The 22,661-nt window shown below is 41.0% G+C and overlaps 2 protein-coding genes across 17 annotated transcripts in view; one reads left to right on the top strand and one right to left on the bottom strand.

Moving 5' to 3' along the window:
• Positions 1-10,294, top strand: part of ank1a (ankyrin 1, erythrocytic a) — a 413,130-nt gene extending 402,836 nt beyond the window's left edge. For all 16 annotated transcript variants that reach the window (XM_034170336.1, XM_034170333.1, XM_034170330.1 and 13 more), the window contains one exon: positions 6,866-10,294. Coding sequence is in view for 2 of the 16 variants with exons in the window: in XM_034170334.1 (XP_034026225.1) it covers positions 6,866-6,919 (54 nt within the window). In the remaining 14 variants the exon portion in view is untranslated. The remainder of the gene's footprint in view (positions 1-6,865) is intronic.
• A 10,126-nt stretch (positions 10,295-20,420) lies between these two features.
• Positions 20,421-22,455, bottom strand: spaw (southpaw). Its single transcript, XM_034169466.1, has 3 exons — positions 21,921-22,455; positions 20,701-21,503; positions 20,421-20,590 (listed from the first exon to the last, which is right to left on the bottom strand). The coding sequence occupies exons 1-3, from the start codon at positions 22,204-22,206 to the stop codon at positions 20,438-20,440; spliced, it is 1,242 nt and encodes a 413-aa protein (XP_034025357.1). The 5' UTR covers positions 22,207-22,455; the 3' UTR covers positions 20,421-20,437.
• Between the last annotated feature and the right edge of the window lie 206 nt (positions 22,456-22,661).

The raw sequence follows: 22,661 nt of genomic DNA, 5'->3' as shown, positions 1-22,661 counted from the left end.
AGAACGGACTGGCGAACCTGGAGTTTACGGAGGAAAATGAGATGCTGCTGGCACATGAAATGAATGATATCAGTATTTACTTTGAAGTTGAGTTTGTGATCAGTTATTGTCCTGAGATATCTGTATGTTTCATCCCTCTCTGTCTGCTACCAGTTGACAGAGTGGAAATGGTGGAGGGAGGCTTACGGAAGTCTATTATTAGTTCTTTTGTTTTGGTGATATTCAGATCGAGGTAGTTCCGCCTGCACCAGTCTGAAAAAGTGACCAGCTCAGTCTACAGCTGATCTGAGGAATTTGTGGAATCCATGAAGAAAGTGTCATCAGAGTACTTAATGTATGTAATGTCTGGGTTTGTGCTTCTGCAGTCCTTGGTATAAAGAGTGTAAAGAACTGGAGAGATGACAGAGCCCTGTGGAGCACCTGTAGAGGTCATTTTGGATGAGCTGAGGTGACCGTTGACTCACACTTTCTGCTGTCTGCCTGTCAGAAAGGAGAGCACGCAGAGGATGAGGACGCGATTAACATTCATCTGGAGAGGTTTTTGTCCCATCAGATGGAGTTGCACTGTTTCAACCCTCTCTATCTGCTGATAGTTGACACTCAGAGTGGGACTTTTTTCACTTAAAATGTACCTGTTGTGTACGGCATGCCAGAGCATTGCAGTGATATGACATCCTATCACCTTTTATCATCATTCACTTGAGTCTCACGAATGTCACAAATTGCTTTATGAAAATTAATGATGACAGTATACACACAATGCAATGCAACTTACTACACCTTAACAAAAGTGACATGAAATATACAATGACATGGCTAAAATACTTCTCTATTACCCGTGAGAGGAACAGGTAACTCAGCTATTAACAACACATATTCACATTAAAGTGGGTGACACCAAATCATGTGCACAAATAGTCACTAAAAATGATGAAATGTTGATATTTAAAAAAATTTTGAACAATAAAAGTCAATGATAAGTGCGTGGGTGAAGGAGAAACAGCAGCTGTCTGAAGCCTGTGCTCTATTTTAGCCCTCAGCCGTAGCCACATTGTTGCTACATCATCACGAGAACGGCACCTGCTGATTCGAGCCCAGATCAATTACAAACACAGTGGAGCTGTTTTCGGAAGATTTATTTTTTTCTGGTGTGGAGCTTTTTTCTTTTTTTTAAGTCCTGTCTGAATTTGTTTCTGAAGCAGATGGAGGACACAGCCTTATGGTTTGAGCTTTATTTAGACCACAATCAGGGAGGCTAAGCCTTGAAGGAAAACCTTCAGTCTGACAACAGTGAACATATTGGCAGAGTTCAGAACACAGAATAGTGATTATAAAATAGATGAATAAATAAATAATGCTGGCAATTTCGACATGGGGTGGAGATGATAAACTGTTTTGTTTTTGTTTTTTTCCCAGCTCTGTGATCATAATCAACTGATAAAACATTTTTAAAGAAGAAGTTTGTTTTACTATCCTTGACATCAGAAAAAAGTGATGAGGAAGTGTGTATTTTTTATTTATGTATTTATTTTTCTTAGAAACAGGAACATAGATTTCACATCTGAAAAATGACACGAGGGACTGAAAATAGCAGCTGTTTTTAAAATAAATCTTGTTACCTTTTGAATGCAGGTAGAGTACTGTACGTTAGTAGTGTGATAAACATGCTATCATTAAATATTAAAACCATTCACACAAGGAGTTAATATAAAGTCTTACCTGTCCGTTTCAGTGAAATCATCTTCACAGACTGATGAAAATTATCCACATAAAGCCTAAATTTGGAAAACGACGTCTGAAAATAATTTAATTCCTTGTCCTGGCTGAAGAATAGTCCCCCTCTGACAACAGCAGTTTGCACCAGGTTACAGCGCCAGCACAAGTGTAATCCATTGATTGCGTCTGCAGCTGATGGTTCGAGTCTCTGCTGCGAACGGAGCCTCCTCTTCCTCCACCGCGGCCCGCTTTGCACCGCAAGTTGAAAGACTTGCAGCAGCTTATCTGCTCATAACATCTGCATGCAATTAAATTATCCCATGATCCACAAAACAATAAAATAAAATAATGTGAAAACACTCAGTTTTGCCTCCGTGTGGAGTGGAGATGACGCACGACACCATGCACGCGCACTCGTCAATATAAGTGATCCACCTGCCAATCAAAAGGATTCTGCATACCAGACTTAACCGTTCTGACACATATACACTCAAAAAAAATATAAACGCAACACTTTTGGTTTTGCTCCCATTTTGTATGAGATGAACTCAAAGATCTAAAACTTTTTCCACATACACAATATCACCATTTCCCTCAAATATTGTTCACAAACCAGTCTAAATCTGTGATAGTGAGCACTTCTCCTTTGCTGAGATAATCCATCCCACCTCACAGGTGTGTCATACCAAGATGCTGATTAGACACCATGATTAGTGCACAGGTGTGCCTTAGACTGCCCACAATAAAAGGCCACTCTGAAAGGTGCAGTTTTATCACACAGCACAATGCCACAGATGTCGCAAGATTTGAGGGAGCGTGCAGTTGGCATGCTGACAGCAGGAATGTCAACCAGAGCTGTTGCTCGTGTATTGAATGTTCATTTCTCTACCATAAGCTGTCTCCAAAGGCGTTTCAGAGAATTTGGCAGTACATCCAACCAGCCTCACAACCGCAGACCACGTGTAACCACACCAGCCCAGGACCTCCACATCCAGCATGTTCACCTCCAAGATCGTCTGAGACCAGCCACTTGAACAGCTGCTGAAACAATCGGTTTGCATAACCAAAGAATTTCTGCACAAACTGTCAGAAACCGTCTCAGGGAAGCTCATCTGCATGCTCGTCGTCCTCATCAGGGTCTCGACCTGACTCCAGTTCGTCGTCGTAACCAACTTGAGTGGGCAAATGCTCACATTCGCTGGCGTTTGGCACGTTGGAGAGGTGTGTTCTCTTCACGGATGGATCCCGGTTCACACTGTCCAGGGCAGATGGCAGACAGCGTGTGTGGCGTTGTGTGGGTGAGCGGTTTTCTGATGTCAATGTTGTGGATCGAGTGGCCTATGGTGGCGGTGGGGTTATGGTATGGGCAGGAGTCTGTTATGGACGAAGAACACAGGTGCATTTTATTGACGGCATTTTGAATGCATAGAGATACCGTGACGAGATCCTGAGGCCCATTGTTGTGCCAACATCCAAGAACATCACCTCATGTTGCAGCAGGATAATGCACGGCCCCATGTTGCAAGGATCTGTACACAATTCTTGGAAGGTGAAAATGTCCCAGTTCTTGCATGGCCGGCATACTCACCGGACATGTCACCCATTGAGCATGTTTGGGATGCTCTGGACCGGCGTATACAACAGCGTGTACCAGTTCCTGCCAATATCCAGCAACTTCGCACAGCCATTGAAGAGGAGTGGACCAACATTCCACAGGCCACAATTGACAACCTGATCAACTCTATGCAAAGGAGATGTGTTGCACTGCATGAGGCAAATGGTGGTCACACCAGATACTGACTGGTATCCCCCCCAATAAAAGAAAACTGCACCTTTCAGAGTGGCCTTTTATTGTGGGCAGTCTAAGGCACACCTGTGCACTAATCATGGTATCTAATCAGCATCTTGATATGGCACACCTGTGAGGTGGGATGGATTATCTCAGCAAAGGAGAAGTGCTCACTATAACAGATTTAGACTGGTTTGTGATCAATATTTGAGGGAAATGGTGATATTGTGTATGTGGAAAAAGTTTTAGATCTTTGAGTTCATCTCATACAAAATGGGAGCAAAACCAAAAGTGTTGCGTTTATATTTTTGTTGAGTGTAATATCGTGCAGCACCAGCCCGAACCACTCGGTGGAAACAGGGCTGTCAGTAGCCTGTTAAAATCCATAAATTTGCTGCATCACTGTTTAAGCTGCATTGTTCAAAGAGTATAAAAAAAGTGCAGCTGGTCCACAATTCACTCATTCTGACACGTGATCCTTAGGAAACTGAAACCAGCTGACTGCACCTGCAACAGTGTTTTCATAAAAAACTTGCAGTAAACTCATCCAGCCGGCATAACTCCAGAAATGAAGCACAGAAATACGTCCGATCGTTAGCCAAACAAATGAAGATGTTAAGCAAATGGTTCTCCTGCTGTGATCAGTTCCTCCTTCTTCTCCAATGTCGTGACTCTCACGGACGTTGCTGGTTTTTAGTGGCGTGCAGTTCAAAATCTGAATATTTACCTCTTCAGTAACCACACACTGGCAAAGCATTAATTTCAAACTGTTGTTTAATTTTAGTCTTAAATATTCAAAAAAACATTACATATCGTGTCACCTACGCTTTAACCTCCTGGATGACATTTTTCTGTTAATATCACAAATTTGAAATATTTCAAAAAGTAAATGCCCATTTTATTCCTTCAGTGTAACACAAACAGAACCTGAAAAATGAATAGAAATTCAGATTTTGTTTAAAATTTTAAACCATAACAACTTTACAATAGGTCTTCTTCTTCTTCTTCTTCTTCTTTGCATGGACAGTAGTTTACATCAAATAGATTTTTTTCAACTAATCATAAACAGGACTTTAGTCAGACATATATGCTGTAACAAGCTGGCAAAAGTTGGATACAACATGCACACATCAAAACTCAAGGTTGAAGCCACAAGACCAGTAGTCCTGGAATTTAAACCTTTCTCTGTCTGTGTTTGTTAAAGCCCATGAATGCTGTTACTAATCTTTCATGAGACTTACTAAAGTAAATGTGTCTATTTTTGCGTAATAATATCTACGAGGTCTGTCCATAAAGTATAGGTCCTTTTTATTTTTTTCAAAAACTATATGGATTTCATTCATATGTTTTTACGTCAGACATGCTTGAACCCTCGTGCGCATGCGTGAGTTTTTCCACGCCTGTCGGTGACATCATTCGCCTGTGAGCACTCCTTGTGGGAGGAGTCGTCCAGCCCCTCGTCGGAATTCCTTTGTCTGAGAAGTTGCTGAGAGACTGGCGCTTTGTTTGATCAAAATTTTTTCTAAACCTGTGAGACACATCGAAGTGGACACGGTTCGAAAAATTAAGCTGGTTTTCGGTGAAAATTTTAACAGCTGATGAGAGATTTTGAGGTGATACTGTCGCTTTAAGGACTTCCCACGGAGCGAGACGTCGCGCAGCGGTCTCAGGCGCCGTTGTCAGCCTGTTTCAAGATGAAAACCTCCACATTTCAGGCTCTATTGATCCAGGACATCGTGAGAGAACAGAGAAGTTTCAGAAGAAGTTGGTTTCAGCATTTTATCCGGATATTCCACTGTTAAAGGAGATTTTTTTAATGAAAGACGTGCGGATGGGTCCGCGCGTCGGGACCCAGCCGGCGCGGTGCGGCGGCACAGGAAAAACACCTCCGTGTTGATAACCATTTGTAAAATCCAGGCGGCTTTTGATGGCTTTCAGTGGAGTGAGTATATGAGAAATTGTTTAACAGCTGGACATGTTCCAACTTGTCCTTAAGGCTTCCAACGGAGGTGTTTTTCCTGTGGCGGAGCGTTGCGGCGGCTGCGAGCCGACGCTGCAATCCGCCCGCACGTCTTTCATTAAAAAAATCTCCTTTAACAGTGGAATATCCGGATAAAATGCTGAAACCGACTTCTTCTGAAACTTCTCTGTTCTCTCACGACGTCCTGGATCAATAGAGCCTGAAATGTGGAGGTTTTCAGCTTGAAACAGGCTGACGATGGCGCCTGAGAGCGCTGCACGACGTCCCACTGCGTGGGAAGTCCTTAAAGCGACAGTATCACCTCAAAATCTCTCATCAGCTGTTAAAATTTTCACCGAAAACCAGCTTAATTTTTCGAACCGTGTCCACTTCGATGTGTCTCACAGGTTTAGAAAAAATTTTGATCAAACAAAGCGCCAGTCCCTCAGCAACTTCTCAGACAAAGGAATTCCGACGAGGGGCTGGACGACTCCTCCCACAAGGAGTGCTCACAGGCGAATGACGTCACCGACAGGCGTGGAAAAACTCACGCATGCGCACGAGGGTTCAAGCATGTCTGACGTAAAAACATATGAATGAAATCCATATAGTTTTTGAAAAAAATAAAAAGGACCTATACTTTATGGACAGACCTCGTAACTAATGTGTTTGAAGGATTGAGAAGAGTTATGTAGATATTTAAAGCTGCTACAGTATGGAGGATTTAGCAGTGTTTATTAGCAGAAATTGTATATATCTTTGATAACCGTATGTTCATTAGTGAATAATTACCTGCAGCAAAGAGTCGATGTGTTTTTGTGAGCTCACAATGAGCCCTTCATGTCTACATGGGCGCCCTTCCTCTCATGGAGGCCGCCATGCTTTACCACTGTGTCAACACAGCAGTGCAAAAGGGACATAATTACTCCATCTTTTGCATTTTGCAGTGTGGACATAAGACTGAAGGAAAAAAAAACAAGGAATCCATGGTTGATCCCTGATATGCTGACTACTGGTTGCTAGAGCAGACTAACAACTTTGAGAGCTTTTATTTATGTGAAATGGACATAGTATTGCTCATCACAAGAGCAGGCAATGAAGCATGAATTCCCATCACCAAAGGAGTGAAAAAGTCAAACGAAACAAAATCATGACTGATGACGGCATAGTGCAATCTGCAACCTCACCACTAAATGACACTAAATCCTACACACTGTAGCTTTAAGCAGCAGAAGTAGATTTCAAAGAACGACGTTTTTAGCTGAGGGCATCAACATAATTTACATAGATATGGTTGATCATTTAGTACAAATAATGCCCATCTTCACTGATTTACTGTTTCACAGACACTATGTGTGGTTAAACTTAACTCTGCATGTTGTCTACTCGTCTCTCCACAGACTTCACCGCCGGATTCAACCCCCTCACCAAGACCATCATACATGAACACATGACCAGCAGCAGCTGACAGGAGGAAGAACACATAAAATGTTGACAGGAAAAAAGAAGACACCATCTCGATGACAGCAGCTCACTGACTATCAGCACGCACCAGAAGAGGACATGGACTTACTAGTAGTTTTTAATTACCTTTTTTAAAGAAACCTCCAACAAAGCATCTACTACAAGGCTAGAAGCATGATTTCGTATAAAACAGAAACCAAACACATAAAAAAACAAGCAATCAAAACGTGCTTCCTGTTTATCTGTATCAGCATGAGTGACTGCTGCCGCATGGCCTGCCTTTAACTACAAATAATGACGGAATGTCGGGGATACGGGTGGGGAGGGATGGGGAAAAGACTGCTGTATGGTACAGGCATGCAATGTTGAGTATGGTCTATCACAAGCCTGTTTTTGAGATCGACAACAGACGTTATCGTTCAATCTCTAAAAGAAAAAACATAAAAGAAGAATTGCATATATAAGCAACAGGTTGCTCCCCCTCTGCAGCTAAAAGCATCTAGTTTTAAATGTCTCCCAGTGCTCTCACAGCCTAGTACAGCTATCATCCAAGGATACTGGTGTTGTACATAATTTTGTATGCACTAAAATGCTACACGTGACTGTGTGTGTTGTTTATGTTGTAATATCCTGGTACCATGCTCCTGATGCTGTCGTTTCTGGTACATAATAGTTTGGGCTTTTCCTTTGCTGTCAGACTTCTGTTGTTTTGAGGGATGGATGTTTTTTGAGTTTTTAAAGCTTTGGCAAGAAGTTTTTCTGGTGAACTCACCACACTGGAGATTTTAGATGATCATGAGGGATCCTGGCAAGCTGTCATGGCATTTATTTATTTATTTATTTATTTTTAACTGCCGCTCCAGTCAGCCTCTTATGTAGCAGTTCACTTCCAGCAGGGGGCCAGATCTCACCCTCAACTTGTAGCATTGTCTGTTTGACCTATCATGACCTCATCATGTCTGTGAATTTACAGACCATCTCACCAACCGCAATATGTCACCTGACAAGGGTCAGAGTAGCCGAAACACAGGTTATAATGTAGCACTAGTCTGACAGGGTACCGAGTTCAGAGGATGTGTTGAGCTTTGATGTTTGTCGCCTTGGTAACTGTTTGGAGGAATGCATAAGGCAGTCAAAAATCACTGTGATGAGAAACTGTAATACTGACCCACAACTGTGAGCCTGACTTTCCTGAAGCGTGTTTCTTGTATGTGTTTTTCATGATTTACTGTCTTACCTGCCCTTCACAATAAGCAATAAGCGCTCAGAAAAGGAAACTACAGGGTGTGACAGATGGAGAAAGAGATCATAATTCATGTTCTTCCTAAGCTGGGGCTTCCAACTCCACTCGGAAATGATGTCAGTACATTAGCATCTCTCATGTTGTCACTTTTCTTCTTTAGCTGTCCAGTATTTAAACGGCCATAAAGAGTAAAATATTTCCTTACATGATGTGTTTTACACAGAAAAACGTCAGTATGACTTCATACCAGCCAACCAATCAGTGTCTGTAGACATGTTCAGTCCTAGTTTTTAAACCTTCACATGCATCTGAAAAGATATTTCTAAGTTGCTTTTCATATCATGTATTGGGTCTCAGATATTGAGACGTGACGGTGTTGTGAAAATATCACAGGATGTAATCGTGCAAATGAACAAAGAGCAGCAATTCTCACGGTATACAAATTATTCTAATTTACATAGTTTTTAAGTTGATTTATACTTCAATAAGTGTGCCATCTCACTTCATATGAATTACCTACATGCATTGCATTCAAATGAACTGAATGCTTTATTATAACAAAATATGGAAGTCACAAAACTTCAGTTAAATGTTGCAATAAGCACTCATCCATAAGTCTTTAGTCAGGCCTTCCAGCCTGAGATGATGAATGTATGATCCTGGTATACTGGTTGTAGTCCCATTTCATTGTACACATGTATACAAAACATCCATGTGATACAAAAGAGATTTAAAGAGAAACCTCATATCACCTTTGCTACATGTGAACAAATACCCCTAATTTATTTTTCTCAATTCTTAAAAAAACCACACACAACATAGATGTCAATACTGATTAGATGCCGGTGTATTTTACTTAATGTCACAAACGTTTGCTCTCTAAGGGCTCATAATTATTGTAGGTTTATATTTATTTTATTTATTCATTTTTTCCTGAAGCAGGGCCTGCTTACTGTGTGATGTCAGGGTTGGGTGGACTTGACAATGGGTAAAGTTAGACATGATTGTGGGGTGGTGCAGTTGTTGAAATGTCTTTCAAGATGACAAGCATTTTTCCTCAACACGACGCCCCTATGTAAGACTGAGCCAATTCTAAAGCTTCCACATGGCAACAGTCCAGTTATGTGCAATCGGAAGGAGGAACGCACATATCCATCAGCAGCAGTGATGGAAAGTCGTGCACTAAGTGACTGCTGAGTTCATGCAAAAATATTATTGTTGCAAAAACTAGAGAACATGTATATTCGTTTTAGAATGGATTGAAGACATTACTAACGCAATAGCATATTACTCAACACTAAGGAATGCAACTGCACACATGCACAGAAAATGTTTTTACTCTAAAAGGCTATACATATATATGGAATATATATAAATATATTTACTTAGAATGCTATGCACCCTTACTTGTCAACTGGGATTTTGATTATGTTATGGATGTCCTTTTAGCATCATACAGCTGTAGCTACCAACAGACTGTTGAGTTCTGGGTAATGCCTGCACCCTGGGGGTCAGTGTGGGTCTTGGGGATATTTTAACTTGTTTTGATTTTTTTTTTTTTTTTTAAGAATGTTATGGAGAGTTAAATGTGGATTTAAAATATGTTTAATCGAATCAAATCCAAGGATATCTATTGAGAATTTACTCTGTACACCAGCTCAACATTTACAAACTTAATAAAGAAATGAAACGTCTGTGTTTAGTGTGCATGCTTTGTGAGAGATCCTGACTGTGTGTGCACCCCTCCACGTGTCCTGAAGGAGTTCTAAAGAGGGCCCACGTGTGACACTGCTGCTGCTTTTCATCTGTAATTGTTCATATAAGGCATTTAAAACACATAAATTGAGTTAAAGTCAAACAAAAAAGTGATCGCCAGCCCCAGTTTTGTAAAAGGAACTGCAGAATGTGAAATTTTCCACTTTCATTAAATAAAGTCGTCAAACTGATGTCTCATTTCTGCAGCCACTCTATGATTATGTCTAAACTTGTGGCTGTTATGTCAGCAGTGCCACAGCAACTTGTAATGATTATTTTCATTCATAGGTTGTGTTGGGTGAACTTGCAAATTGACATTTATGTTTGTTGGCATGGATGTGACCATTAAATACACTTTAACAAATGGGTTTATGTGGTAATTACCTTCTTTTCCAGGAGACAGAGGCGTGAACCGTCTCGGGTCCTCAAACGTGCCCACTGCAGTCAGTGTGCTGTCTGTTGGTGGGGGTTCTTACTGAAGCACGCCAGTAAACACTCATGAAACCTACAAGAACAGTCCCATCAATCTGAAAACACTTTTTAATTTAGTCTTACTGACACAGAAAATCATCATGGAAAAACACACATGGAGAGATTATTTTTTCATGCATAATCAGGGCAAATGGACATTTTGGAAAAGCAGAAAAGCTCAGACACACTGTAACAAATTTCCATTTTAATTTACACTAAACTACTGGCCGCTTCAGTTGCCAGCATTACACTTTTATTCCACACAGTTACTGTACTGTTATTCTACAAAAGTGCTTATTTAAAATATTGTTAAGAAAAAGATTGCCGTACTGTCCTACTGTTAAATTACAGTAAGCAGCTGTGGTTGCCAGACTGCTTCTGTCAAAAATAAATAAAAATAACAGTAAAACAGTTCAATGAGATATCACTGGGATTCTTTCATTTTCTCAGTGTCATCACAGGAGGTTTGGCATTTCTAATGCAAATCCAGCTGTACAAGGAGAATGAGACATGGCCAGCCTAGATCCAGGGATATTCTGGATTGGAAGCATTTTGTGCACTAACTGTGTGCAGCACGATGCACTGTGCAATACAGAAATGTAGGAGTCATCTTAACTCATCTGTTTGAGCCCACTCTTGTAGCCTGCTCAAGTCTAAACAGACATAACATTTTCTGAACTCTTTAAGCTGACCACCGCATTAGTGCATTGCACAGTGTCTGGTCATGCACATAGTGCACTTGCCTCCCAAACAGAATATCCCTAGTTGAAACTGGGCATGTCCCATTCTTCATGAAAAGGGTTTGTTGAGGAAAAACCAGTAACATTTAGCTCCCAAACTGAACGTCCTGTAGTGATGACCCCCAAGAAACAATGGAAGAAGCCAAAAGAAATCTAATAGAAGTATTTTACTTTATTTCAAAACATAAGAGCAACGTAATTGCCCTTTTAGGGATCAATAAAGTTGTCTGAAGATAAGTATTCAGGCAACCACAGGAGCAGTCCAAAGCAAAGTGGGTTCTGGTTAGTGCTTGGATGAGAGGCTGTATACTTCTTGAGATAAAACTGGAATGACATCGTGTAGGCCAAATCCCAATATGGATCGATGTTGGATCCACCGTGGCAACCCTGTGACATTAGTTACAGGCTGAAGCTTGTGTAGAATGTTACAAGAAACTTTACCCTCGCAGAGGAGCTTCTTTTGTCTAGGGCTGTAGATATGTGCTGGGAGTTACTGGGGGAGGCACCTGCGACCAAACCTGAGTCCATTCTTCTCTAATGATATTGTGAGCAGACTTTTTGACGAGTGATGACATTGAATGACAAGCCCATACTTTGCCATACAGCCGTATGAGTCAACAAATGTTAATAATGGCACTTTATTGTTAAATTTTGTTAGATGTGGCAATTATTTTATTTTTTGTTATGTTATTTTTTTCTCTTTTATTCAAAGTTTTGTTTTTTTTTTTTACAATCTGAATTGGGTATGCTGTGTGCTGATTAATATGTTTCTAATTGATCATGCTACAGTATGTCGACTTGAAAACTTGAAAGTGTAGAGTTGACACAAAGACTATTGTGCCATCAAAAAACAAACAAACAAAAAAACAAAAAACCACACAATAGTACGTCCTTTAGTGCCGATAGAGGGCGACATAAGCTCGCTTTGAACCTGTGCATGTGCAGTCTGTGGCTGCTCGGTCTAGTTTCATATGCGCGTATGGACGTGTGCACAGGATTTTTGTTTGTTTGTTTTGTTTTTTTAACCTGGACATTTGTGGGCCCGTTTAAATTTTTAACATTCAGATTTCTGTTTTATGTGCACTGATGAAAAAGATGTGTTTGTTTTTATTCATCCAATAACAGCTGTTGTTGAGCCAACACAGGCATGCTGCTTCTGTATTATTTATTTATTTATTTATTTATTTTGGAAAATCATGCCTTTTGCCTATCTTATTATATTCTTGCTAGGTGATTTGTTTTGTATTTTTTACATAAAGGTGATAAAAGATGTCCACGGGCTGCCAGAAGACCATCACCAAAGTCATCCCACAGAGCAGGAGGGACACGGAGCCCAACGAATATTCCACGACTCCCGGAGGAACCTACCCCGACAACCGGCCTAAATTAGGCCCGATACTGGCCGCCATTTAGGAATAGAAATTCCCACTCCTACATGACCAATAGGAGAGATTTCCCACTCCTAAAAACATGCATTCAGTACGACCCCCAGCTCACTCACCACTCCGTGTGTGCGTGCCTGGGCACCAGTCTATCGTGGGCACACACGAGTGGCATTTAAAAGTCCAAATATGTCACACAACAGTGGCGTGTGTGTGCGCGCGCACAGAATGCTAACTCCATGTGCACCCTGCTCAGAGTGTCATTCGACTGACATCTCTGCTATTTTGGCATTGTGGGATAGCTCGCGCCCACATGCTGAGCTCACTGGACTACTTTTGCCACCCTGCTCAGTCTGCCGCTCTTGTTGGAGCGATAACACACAGAATGTGTCTCTTTGTCCCAGATAGATCTTTTTTAGTGCAGCTTCTTGTTCTGACTTTAACACGAAGTTCACACCCAAGTTTTTCATCACCAACTGTAAATGGTAATCAAACCATTCCAATCATATCTTTCTGAACTCTTCCGCATCAAACTCCATCATGTCAATGTTTACAGTGTGCTTGAGCAAAAACAGGTGAAGTTGCTCATAAACTTTAAGTTTCTTAAATATTTATTACGGCCACTCTTCAAACTTCAGTTATCTTCATAATTTTATTACTGGTAAATTTTAGAATTGATTTAGATGAGATATACTCATTATCTCAGGAATATATCACAATTATCTAGGAACTACTTTTTGCGCAGGAATCAAGCTTGACCGCTGGCGCGTACTGACACAGAATACCCAGAAACTGGAAAGTTGTTCGGCCATAAGGAAGGTGTCCACTTTTAGCTTGTCATAAGCTAAGCTTGTGGCGCTCGTGAGAGTTTGCTTCAGATTTGAACTGAACACGTCATTTGAACTATGGACTTCTAATCACACCAAACTTATATTGGTGAGTAAATGACCGTATTTTATGCCAGAAATGAGGTTCAGGTTGTTTAAAAAGCAGCATTTCTCCTTGAATTCTGGGGGTCTTATATACACAAGCTGACAGCAGCTGGTTCATGCTCTGTTAGCTTATTAGAATAGAATTTATTAGAATAGAATAGAATTTATTATTATCATTGTACATGACGCCAGTAAAAAAAATACTGTGCATGACAATGAAATTAAAATTATTAGTGCAGCAGATAACTGAAACAATCCTTCAAATGGTGATACAAGCATCACATTCAGCACAAATACATCTTGAACAAAATTAATGGAGCAACTTTAACGTTTGACCCCTGTACAAACTGAAAGTGACCTTTGCTACCATTCTTGCTGCTTTTACCTCATAACTCCATAACATTCAGTCACAAATCGTCCAAACTATACCTTTTTGGAATCTTTATGATCAGGCAAATAATGTGGTGGTAGTTTTCTATATGAATGGAGCATTTTTAAATTTTGACCCCTGTGTAATTCTTCTTCAATTGACCCCTACCTGGCTGCCTATTGAAAATTCGAGTGGCCAATCGTTTTTTTCAAAAGAGTTCATGTCTATGGATTATTTGTGCCAATTTTGATGCTTGTATCACCATTTGCAAGATTCCACTCTAAATATTCTCTTATCTGCTGCACTATATACACTCAACAAAAATATAAATGCAACACTTTTGGTTTTGCTCCCATTTTGTATGAGATGAACTCAAAGATCTAAAACTTTTTCCACATACACAATATCACCATTTCCCTCGAATATTGTTCACAAACCAGTCTAAATCTGTGATAGTGAGCACTTCTCCTTTGCTGAGATAATCCATCCCACCTCACAGGTGTGCCATATCAAGATGCTGATTAGACACCATGATTAGTGCACAGGTGTGACTTAGACTGTCCACAATACGAGGTCTGTCCATAAAGTATCGTACCTTTTTATTTTTTTCAAAAACTATATGGATTTCATTCATATGTTTTTACGTCAGACATGCTTGAACCCTCGTGCGCATGCGTGAGTTTTTCCACGCCTGTCGGTGACGTCATTCGCCTGTGAGCACGCCTTGTGGAAGGAGTGGTCCCGCCCCCTCGTCGGATTTTCATTGTCTGGAAATGGCGGAATGAAAAGGACTTTTATTCCATCAGAATTTTTTCAGAAGCTGTTAGAGACTGGCCCCTGGAAACCATTTGAAAAATTTATCTGGCGTTCAGTGAAAATTTTACGGGCTTCACAGAGAATAAGGACTTTAACTACAGGTTTAAGGACCCCTTTAAAGGACGGTCGGTGCGCCGCGCTGCGAGCTGCGACGATGCGGCACAAACCACTGGATCATTTCTAAGCTGATGGCTCTGTGGATACGAGACCGCCGTGTGCTCTTTCTCTGGTTATCACAAGACCTGGACATCAGCCATTTTCCGGCAGATTTCACTTTTAACAAGAGATTTTGTCATGGAAAGCCGCGTGGAGGCTTCGCGCGTCACGACCGATTCGCTGATGAAGCGAGACAAAGGAACACCTCCGTTTCGGAGTGTTAGAGGACAAGTTGGGACATGTCTATCTCTGCTTTCAGTGCTTACCAGTCGAGTGAGTATAAAAGAACTTGTGGAGAGCTGGGGTTATGGTATGGGCAGGCGTCTGTTATGGACGAAGAACACAGGTGCATTTTATTGATGGCATTTTGAATGCACAGAGATACCGTGACGAGATCCTGAGGCCCATTGTTGTGCCATACATCCAAGAACATCACCTCATGTTGCAGCAGGTTAATGCACGGCCCCATGTTGCAAGGATCTGTACACAATTCTTGGAAGGTGAAAATGTCCCAGTTCTTGCATGGCCGGCATACTCACCGGACATGTCACCCATTGAGCATGTTTGGGATGCTCTGGACCGGCGTATACGACAGCGTGTACCAGTTCCTGCCAATATCCAGCAACTTCACACAGCCATTGAAGAGGAGTGGACCAACATTCCACAGGCCACAATTGACAACCTGATCAACTCTATGCAAAGGAGATGTGTTGCACTGCATGAGGCAAATGGTGGTCACACCAGATACTGACTGGTATCCCCCCCCCCCCAATAAAACAAAACTGCACCTTTCAGAGTGGCCTTTTATTGTGGACAGTCTAAGGCACACCTGTGCACTAATCATGGTGTCTAATCAGCATCTTGGTATGGCACACCTGTGAGGTGGGATGGATTATCTCAGCAAAGGAGAAGTGCTCACTATCACAGATTTAGACTGGTTTGTGAACAATATTTGAGGGAAATGGTGATATTGTGTATGTGGAAAAAGTTTTAGATTTTTGAGTTCATCTCATACAAAATGGGAGCAAAACCAAAAGTGTTGCGTTTATATTTTTGTTGAGCACTCAACAAAAATATAAATATTTTTTTCGGCAAATTGTAACCTCTTCTGCACATGTCTTTTATTTAACAGAGGGACTTTGCAGGGGGATTCTTGCAAATAAATTAGCTTCACACAGGTGTCTTCTAACTGTCACAGCACTTACAGGTAACTCCAGACTGTCTTTGATCATCCTGGAGCTGATCAATGGGTGAGCCTTTGCCATTCTGGTTATTCTTCTATCCATTTTGATTGTTGTTTTCCGTTTTCTTCCACGCGTCTGTTTTTTTTTTTTTTTTTTTGTCCATTTTAAAGCATTGGAGATCATTGTAGATGAACAGCCTATAATTTTTGCACCTGCGTATAAGTTTTCCCCTCTCCAATCAACTTTTTAATCAAGCTACGCTGTTCTTCTGAACAATGTCTTGAACGTCCCATTTTCCTCAGGCTTTCAAAGAGAAAAGCATGTTCAACAGGTGCTGGCTTCATCCTTAAATAGGGAACACCTGATTCACACCTGTTTGTTCCACAAAATTGACGAACTCACTGACTGAATGCCACACTACTATTATTGTGAACACCCCCTTTTCTACTTTTTTTTACTAATAGCCCAATTTCATAGCCTTAAGAGTGTGCATATCATGAATGCTTGGTCTTGTTGGATTTGTGAGAATCTACTGAATCTACTGGTACCTTGTTTTCCATGTAACAATAAGAAATATACTCAAAACCTGGATTGATGTTTTTAGTCACATAGCACTACTATTATTCTGAACACTACTGTACATGTGGCGTGTAACACGTGTTTGAGAGTGAATTCCAATGCAGTTTAACTTTACCCTTCTGTCTCCCTTTAAGGTGAAGATGCACAGTTTGAAATGGACATGTAGGTGGCGCTGGAATGAAGATGTCAGACAAGAGCAGCTACCTTCTGTTCCCCCCCATCATTCATTCTGTGAGCACACAGGTTCACCTAAAATCTCTGCTGTCATTTTAAAGTCTTTTTGTAAATCTAGCTTGTTTGATCTGAAACAGATCTTTTCTAATGTGCCTAAAAGCTTCAAACTGATTTAATTATGTGAGAGGGAAAAACGTGCCTCCCTGAGGTGGCTGTCCATTAAAATCAACACTGAGGAGGACGTCCAGTAAGACCAGTGTGGCTTTAATCTCTCAGTAGATATGGAAATGAAGCTCCATTTCAGAAGGGCTTGTCTGGAAATTGATATGTATTGTCTGGAAAAGCTCAAAATACCGTACAGCCTCAGCAATTAAATTACTTGTGCTCATTAGATGTTTTTAATGAATCTCCCACATGGCCGTCAAAGCATTAAAGTAAGCTGCTTTCAGATGACCAAAGTTTTGCTTTTGTCCTTGTTGCAACAGTGGTTTGTGCGCTCTGACTCAGACCTGTCAATGGGTCTTCTGTCTGCGTTAATCTGGAGAGCGTCTTCATGTCAGCTCTTTGTCAGAACACACAGTCCAAGTCCATGTCAGCTCTGACGTGAAGACGCTGAACACACAGTCCAAGAAAACATCCGTGTCTGTATGATCCAAGAAACTAACATCCATGAAATCAAAAGTACAAATGTAATGATTTGCAGCTCAAATGGACCATGTCTTTATCAAATGCAACTGAAGTCATAATGTACATTGACTAATTTAGAAGATAAACATCTTGGGTGTTGGATCTTCACAGCCTGGTACACCAAAAGTCATATCAATGGAATTCCTGAAGGAGCTAACTGATAACCTCAAGTCAGCTGAATAGATGGACGGGTCAATACACGGTTGGCTATAGCAGGAACAGCCTTCTTCCTCACATCTTAGTCCAGAGCTGTTTTATGGTGTCCATACATGATGTTTGTATCACATCACTTCCTTGGCCGCACTTACATTTTCCAACACTTAGAGAAATTCCTTCCTGCCCTTCCACTTTTCAAGAATTCATATTTGTGTTCATATATGTGTAGAAACCTCAGTGCTTATAGCCTGCGCTCTCAGGACGTTATACTGATGCAGGAACTGAATTGGGCAAAAAGGCTTTTAAAGTTGCTGCCCCGTCCACATGGAATATTTTGCAGAAGGACCTCAAATTGACACATCTTGTAACTTTGGGAGAATTTAAGGACAGAGAGTTAAGGACAATTGGACTGTGTAATTGCGTTCTGTAACTATGTAGTGCAATTCTGTTTCTTGAATGTGTGTGTTTTGTGTTTGATGTAACTACTTTTCTTTTGTGTTGCCATCTTGGCCAGGTCACTCTTGAAAAAGAGGTTTTAATCTCAATGAGTTTTTTTACCTGGTTAAATAAAGGAAAAGAAAGAATAATCTTAGAAAGTGCATGATATTTGTGTGAGTAAAACACACTGAACAGTATTTACTGTTGTGAACTCTTCAGTGACGGCTCTACATGTTTATTTCTTGGTGGATCTAGGTGGGGGCATGTTTAGTTAATGGAGGGGCAACAGAATTTGTAGAGATTTGCAAATATACATTTTTAAGTAAATTTCATTTACCTACTACATATGTGCTGTTAGCTTGCACATGTGCAATACACAACTGTAGCAGCTGTATAAAAATCATAATCACATTTCTAAGAGAACATAAAACAAATCTGGGAAAACTACACAGCTAAAAAGAACCAGGATGGAGCCTGCTTATGTTAGAGGTGATGTTATCTTTCACCCTTTCTGAATGTTGGATTTTCATCATCTTATCTGTAAATTTTACCATGTTCTGTTTCCTGGATAGAGTAATTTGGCAGTATGAAAGCACATAATGTATGTTAGTTGCTCCTGTTTTAGCTTGTGGGAATCAGCAATTTGATGTGGTACAAATTTTACACCAGATACCCTTCCTGATGCAACTTCAGATATACATGGAAAATGGGGCATGGGTGTCCTGTCGAAGCAGTGAGCTAAAATTATTTATTGTAGATTATATGTAAATATTAGATGTGATGGATCATTAACTGGAAACTGGTACAAATATGAAAAACCTGACATTGTTTTCTGTCATATAAAATTTAATTTTTGCCGTAGGGCTTATTACTCGAATACTGACTTAAACAGACTGTGGTCAGACGGGTTTGTCCAGAATAAGTGATTTTGTGATGCAGCACCAAACTCCTGTTACTCTGGTGAGCTGATTCCAGTGTGTCAAATTTCACAACAGTGTCTTTACTGAATCTAGCCATTTTATAACTTGTAGACCAAAAGATCTCACTTATATTCACTCGGCATATTGGAAATAAGACGTAAATACATTCTTTCCCTCACTATTTATTTTATAGCTGGTGAATAAACCTTTTAGTTTGGAGAGACCTCAGCCTGTCTCGGTGAGAAGGTGTGATGGTTGAGTGCATTCTGTCTGCACAGTACAGCTCCCAGATTTTATTCTCCCCACACTGTGCTGTTTGTTCAGGGCCTAAACCTCAGCTTGTCACCTCTGCTTCCTGACCCTTCCCCTCCCCAAAAACAAACAAGTGGCCCTGCTTTTCTCTGCAGCACTGAGCCGTCCTCTGCGCTGTTCTGCTCAAGCTGCCGGTTTGATCACAATCAACAAAAGATACCTGGTGAGCCTGTGTGCAAGAACAACTAATGACTTCTGACAACATGTGCCAAGACCCAAAGATGTGGATTAGGGGTTCATTAAGCAAATACACAAAATATTAGCTGCTCACTTTCCCCAAAAGATAAGTTGATAAGATGTGTGTCTGCAAAGTGCATTCGCCCTGAGGTGAAATCTTTATGTGCTACTGCTATGATGTCCATTTTAATCTACACTGTATAGCTGTAGATGCAGTGATTACAACACAATAAGATGAGAAATGACAATGAAAACTTTCAAACAGTATTTATTTAACCAACTGCAATGGGTAAAGGTGCTCAACACACCACTACAAGAATTTATTTTAAGTCAACATCAACACATAAGACACCAGTGTCATATCAAAATAAAATCTTTTAATGTGTTTTTAAATGTTATGTACAAATATACATATGTTCAAATACATAATATATTTTGCGTAATGGTGAATACTGTCAACTGAGAATGGATGAAAGAATTGTGTAACACCTGGTGTGGCTAAACTGCAGAACTGCAAGATGAACGCAGTGTTTGAAGTTTTTCACCCATACATTGTCCAAATGTTGATATTCCAACAAAACTTAGGACTTCCAGTCTCAATTCCAAAAATATTAGAAACCACATTTTCAAACAGTAATAATTACAAAGGGGTGTATTTGTAGTACTGTCTGATACATGACAACACAAAGATAGTTATAATCATTCAGTAATAAAATGATTATAAAAACAAGGTTAAGCACAATGTGATTTTTTTATAAATTGTAGAAGACAACCTAAAACATTTTTAAAGTTGAACAAGAAGTGACATTTTACTTATAAATATTAAATACCCATTTTACCATTCTAAATGTCAAAACTTTGCAAACTCATGCATCTTGAGAAGTTTCATTATGTTTCAATTTTTTTCATATTTATAGTGCTAAGTCATGACATAATTGAACTTTAAATCGAACAGGGTTCACTCCATTAGAGTAGTCATACTTGTGATTTCAGTAGATTAGCTGAGTTGTGAGTGGTCAATGACAGCCGCACTCTTCAACGATCATATCCTCATGGTGCCTCAGGGTCAAATCCTCATTCTCATAGTACAACATAGAAAGCGGGCTGAGGCGTGTCGGCACACAGGACGGACAAGTCACTCTTCCAGGGTGGTGATGTCGCAAGAGGCTCTGTGGGAAAAGGGGGGCGGGGGGAGTGACGATGAGGAACTATTACAGTCTTATTTTTTGTTCGAGTTTGCAAATATTTAGCAACAATCTAAATCAACTTGGCGTCTTACCTGCATGTAAGCATGATTGGTGGGACTGAAGGACTCATCCAGCGGCATTGGACACTCGCCCTCACAGCGGTATGCATTGTAGCGTTTAGGGTGCACAATCCACTCATCCCAGCCGATGTGGTCAAAGTCCACCCACATATCTACCTTACGACAAAGCGGCGGCTGCTTGGCTTCTTCCGGTGCCCTGGTGACTGCAGCAGCACCAGCCACTCGCATCCTCTCCATCCGGTTTCGCTTGTGGCGTCTACTTTTACCGTCACTGCCGACTCTGTCTGTGGTGACATACTTGGAGTTTTCCACAGTCTGAATGAGGCTGTAGACATTCTGGGGCAGGTTGTGTTTGATGAAGATGACCATCATGACCCGGTTGGTGGTTGGATAATGTGTTTTTCTTTGCTTCCTTACCAAATTCTGAAATTGGGACTTAGTTAATATCCCTCCTTCTTCCAATGTACCGCTCCCATGGTCTCCATCTACTGCAAGCTCTCCTGAGGTCTCCTGGCTCGGGGCTCCAGCTCCCTGGTTAAGCCAGTATTTTAAGACGGCAGTCACGTCAAAAACCTTCCAAGATGACTTTGTGTTGCTCTGTGATGTGTTAAAGCTCCCCAAGAAGAGGTGCTCATCCGGACACATGTCCACATCACAGCTCTGCTTACGGGTGTGATATAAATCCACATTAGCCTGTTTAGAGGTGGAGAACGCTGGAAGCCTGATTCTTAGTTCAGCCAGCTGGATGATGTCGCTAGTATAGATGGACGACATGTCAAATGTAACCATCCATCTTTCAGCCACTTGATGACAACCTAAACATGAGACAGAATATCTGAGTAGAAGCTCAAACTCACACCCACTCTTAACGATTGTGAACAAACCAGATCTCTGGACAAATGCCAAAACAGTGGAGTGGGAATGTGAGCAGAACAGGATGTGTATTGAACCCCCCCGTGCAAAGACGTCTGACGGCAGCTATACACACCCACTCACATAAAACTAAAAACGCCTGTAAGTTGAATAAGCATTTTGACACTTGCAGGGTTGTAAAAAAAAAAAAGGGGGGGGGGGGGGTGACATCAACCCAAAAGGGATGGAGGGCTGTGAACATTGAGCAGAAATTGACATTCTAAATGGTTTAAATCCCAATTTGTTAAATAAATAAACTGAACATGCTGAACTTTATGTAGTCATATCAAAAGTTGAGAGGAATAATTAAGTGCACTCACCTCGTGCCGTCAGACTTAAAACCATATCAGAATTGTGCACTGATGGTTTGATACCTAGTGTCATAAAAGGGTTGACAGCTGCTGTTGATGAGGACTCTTTGGACCTGAAGGAGTGGTACAGCTGCATCATATATGGAGGGTATCCAACAGGATGACTAAATGACACATTTCTGAGCTGTGTATTGGTCCTGGGTCCTGCGTTGTTCTTCTGACCCCGAGCAGAGGAGATGTATCCCAAAGAGCAGAGGAGGAGCTGGAACAACACTGCCAACTGTGGAGCTTCCATCTCAACTTTACCTCAAACTACAGGGATTATGCCGGGAGCGAAATGAAGACCTTCTTCCTTCCTCTGACTGCCTGAAGTGATGCTGTGTGCAGACAGAGCTGCAGACGGGCCCCTTTTATAGTGGACAGCTGTGATGACCCCTGACCACTGCAGGCATCTGAACAGCCCCTCTGATCGTCTGACTCTGAAAGGCTGAAACATCACATCAAGGTCATTGTCCTGCCAAAGAGTCCCATCTCACTGGGTGTGACTGTTGGAGAGCAGTTGGAGACCTAACTTAAGCCACCTTGACACGTGAACAAATTTGAGCACCACACTACCGCACAATTTGTTGTGCCAATGCATCCTGCTTCTTCTTGTTTGACACCATACCATATAAAATAATCATTTTGTAGCCAATGACGCATTTGCTCTCAGAACTTGGCTGATGAAACCATTCTCTCATTGCTCCCAGA

This window comes from Thalassophryne amazonica, chromosome 5 (assembly GCF_902500255.1).
Source record: "Thalassophryne amazonica chromosome 5, fThaAma1.1, whole genome shotgun sequence".
Lineage (NCBI taxonomy): Eukaryota > Metazoa > Chordata > Actinopteri > Batrachoidiformes > Batrachoididae > Thalassophryne > Thalassophryne amazonica.
This window is presented reverse-complemented; position numbering and strand designations above follow the sequence as displayed.